At 36.6% G+C, this 2,996-nt stretch overlaps 1 protein-coding gene across 1 annotated transcript in view; it reads right to left on the bottom strand.

The window, feature by feature from the left end:
- Window positions 1–428: 428 nt before the first annotated feature.
- Window positions 429–2,996, bottom strand: part of LOC106883642 (uncharacterized) — a 10,744-nt gene continuing 8,176 nt past the window's right edge. Inside the window, exons 6-7 of the mRNA XM_014934734.2 lie at window positions 2,406–2,504; window positions 429–643 (exon numbers count right to left, since the gene is read on the bottom strand). Coding sequence (XP_014790220.1) covers window positions 444–643; window positions 2,406–2,504 — 299 coding nt within the window. The 3' untranslated portion in view covers window positions 429–443. The remainder of the gene's footprint in view (window positions 644–2,405; window positions 2,505–2,996) is intronic.

Genomic DNA, 2,996 nt, shown 5'->3' with positions numbered 1-2,996 from the left:
ATAGATAGATAGATAGATAGATAGATAGATAGATAGATAGATAGATAGATATCATCATTATCGTTAAGGCCCACTTTATTCTCTCTCCAATTTTAACCCTTTCGTTACTGTATTTATTCTGAGATGCTCTGTGTTTCTTTCAATTACTTTAAATATAACAAAGAATTTAGTAAACTAACTTAGTTATCATTATTAAGTTAGTGTTAGGAACATAAATTGTGACTAAGGTTTGGTGGAAGATTTTAATTCAGAACTGATGAAAACAAGACAATTGTACTACAGAGCCAGAGCTGGTTTCAGGTGGGTTGGTATGGAAAGGGTTAAATACTAAAGGGTTAAGCAAGTACTTCAACGATACAGTATCAGAACTTCACAGACAATCCTATCATCGTACAGAAATGGCAATAAAAACAATTCAAATTAGAATGAAATTATGAGAATAATCAATGTTCGTTAAGAAATAATGATCTCCTGTAGTAGCTGTTATGGAAATTATGGCAATATGAGGAAGATACAAATGGAGAGAGAAATGACAAAATACTTACTTTCTTGACTTTAGTTACTTTGGGTTTCTTAGGGACAAAACCACTGTCGGAATCACTGTCTTCCTTCTTTTTGGTTTTTCTCTTTTTAACAGGTTTTTCTAGAAAATGGACAATAACAATAAAGAAATCAATAAAATCTCTTTAACTTCATCAATGAAATTCCTGAAAACATTTAAAATTCAAAGACAAAGACACATTTATTCCAACAGGACAGAGATATTCACATTTACTATATTTGCTGGTGGCACGTAAAAAGCACCATCTGAACGTGGCCAATGCCAGTACCCACCTGAATACCCACCATGCCGGTGGCATTTAAAAAGCACTATCCGAACATGATCGATGCCAGGTCCGCCTGACTGTCCCCTGTGCCTGCGGCATGTAAAAAGCACCATCTTATTGTGACTGATGCCAGTACCCCACAGACTGGCCTCCATGCTGGTGGCACATAAAAAGCATCATCCAAATGTGGCCGATGCCAGTGCCACTTGACTGAGCCCCATGCTAGTGGCACATAAAAAACACTATCCGAATGTGATCAATGCCAGGTCCAACTGACTGACTCCTGTGCCAGTGGCATGTAAAAACAGCACCCACTACACTCTCAGAGTGGTTGGCATTAGGAAGGGCATCCAGCTGTAGAAACATTGCCGGATCAGATTGGAGCCTGGTGCAGCCGCTGGATCTCTAAACCTGTCAAACTGTCCAACCCATGCCAGGATGAAAAACAGATGTTAAACGATGATGATGATGACTTCTGTATAAGTTGCACCTCTGACTCCCTTTTAAATTTTAGTACAAAATTTTCATCCTTCACTAAAAAGGACCAACAAAACACTGCAATAAAAACGATAACAGCTGGAAAAATGAAAAACACTCGTTCTGGAATAAAACATTATTATGATGACGCATGACATTTGTGTCATAACTAACGAAACACCAGACAAATGCTGTATTTTTCTAACCACCACCCAGGGTACATTGAGTCTCTAATTACATTCTAAGAAGAATGGAGAGACCATGCTGCAATGAACCTGGTGTATGGATAGCAAAAGACAAAGCTGGAATCTGATAAACGATTTAACCATAAAAGGAAAAGATGACTTAAGTGTAGATACCATTGAACTGGTAATTAGTATGCCCAGAAAAAGAAGTAATTGCTTATTATGAAATAATGATTAGGTTAATTAACAAAGAGTTTAATACAACTAAATCCAAATAATTGTTAGTAGTGTTAGCTAGATGTTTGAGTGCTATTGAATGTAATGAGTTGTCTGTGAGGTTATGCTGATTGCTCCAGCTGGTCGCATAAAAGTTTCAATCTTATGACAGCCATTGTGCATTGCTCCAGCAAGGGCTGTAACTCTCTGTTCACTCCAATGAGCCACCGAAAGATTAGCTGTAAGTAGGACAGCCAGTAGTTATAGGAAAACGGCTAAGAAAATAGTTTTTAAACTATTTATTATGTATTTTTATTTGCCAAAATGACAACATGGCTGTAGTACTTTGCCTAGATGACATACGATTTTCACTACATGGTCTTAACTAGTAAATGTTCTGGGCTAAAGTATACCAGGCTTATAACTCTATTACAATGTTTCAGGCAGGATACATTGCTGTAACTTTCAAACCGTTTTCTCTGGCTAAGCATGCAAACTTACATTCCTAGTCAAGAACAAACTGAAATGGTAATACGCTTGTTTCCAAATGCATTAGTAAACGAAAACGAATTGAAAATCCAATCGGAAATTAAAATTCAGCTCTGGGATTAGTTATCAGGAATTTAGTCAGTAATTAAACAAGCTAACTAAGAAAAAGTTTTAGTGAACGTTAACCAACAGTAACAAAAATAAGAAGTACCATAAGTTGTTTTTGAAGGCTTGGATTTGCTGGTTTGATTTGGTTCATCTTCTGAAACTGTTCTTTTGAAAGCACTAAGGATTGTAGGTTGGTTTCGGCCTAAATTAAGTCAACATAGTTTTTGCAGACAATCAAACAAGGAATAAGCATTGGTAAGGTGAAGTTAATTCACAAGCAGATAGGAAAACTTAAACAGAAAAAGCACATATATGCATACACACCATCAGAATAGAAAACAAGGAGTCAGTGATTGGTACAGAAAACAAGTAAGGAAAACATGACTTACATGTATTGAAGTGGTAATTAGTATACCCAGAAAAGAAGTAACTGCTTATTATGAAATAATGATTAGGTTAATTAACAAAGAGTTTAATTCAACTAAATCCAAATAGTTGTTAGTAATGTTAGCCAAGAAATATACAGTTGTTATACAGGTCCCAGTGACCTTGTTCTAGAGGTCGTACATGGGCCCTTCTTATATACATCCTAGCTACCCATGTCCTACTGAGTGCACTTGACGGATGAAAGCTAGAAGCACAATGTGTGTGTGTGTGTGTGTGTGTGTGTGTGTGTGTGTGTGTGTGTGTGTGT

The sequence above is a fragment of the Octopus bimaculoides genome, chromosome 8 (assembly GCF_001194135.2).
Source record: "Octopus bimaculoides isolate UCB-OBI-ISO-001 chromosome 8, ASM119413v2, whole genome shotgun sequence".
Classification (NCBI taxonomy): Eukaryota; Metazoa; Mollusca; class Cephalopoda; order Octopoda; family Octopodidae; genus Octopus; species Octopus bimaculoides.
The sequence above is the reverse complement of the archived record's forward strand: the minus strand, read 5'-3'. Positions and strand labels throughout refer to the sequence as shown.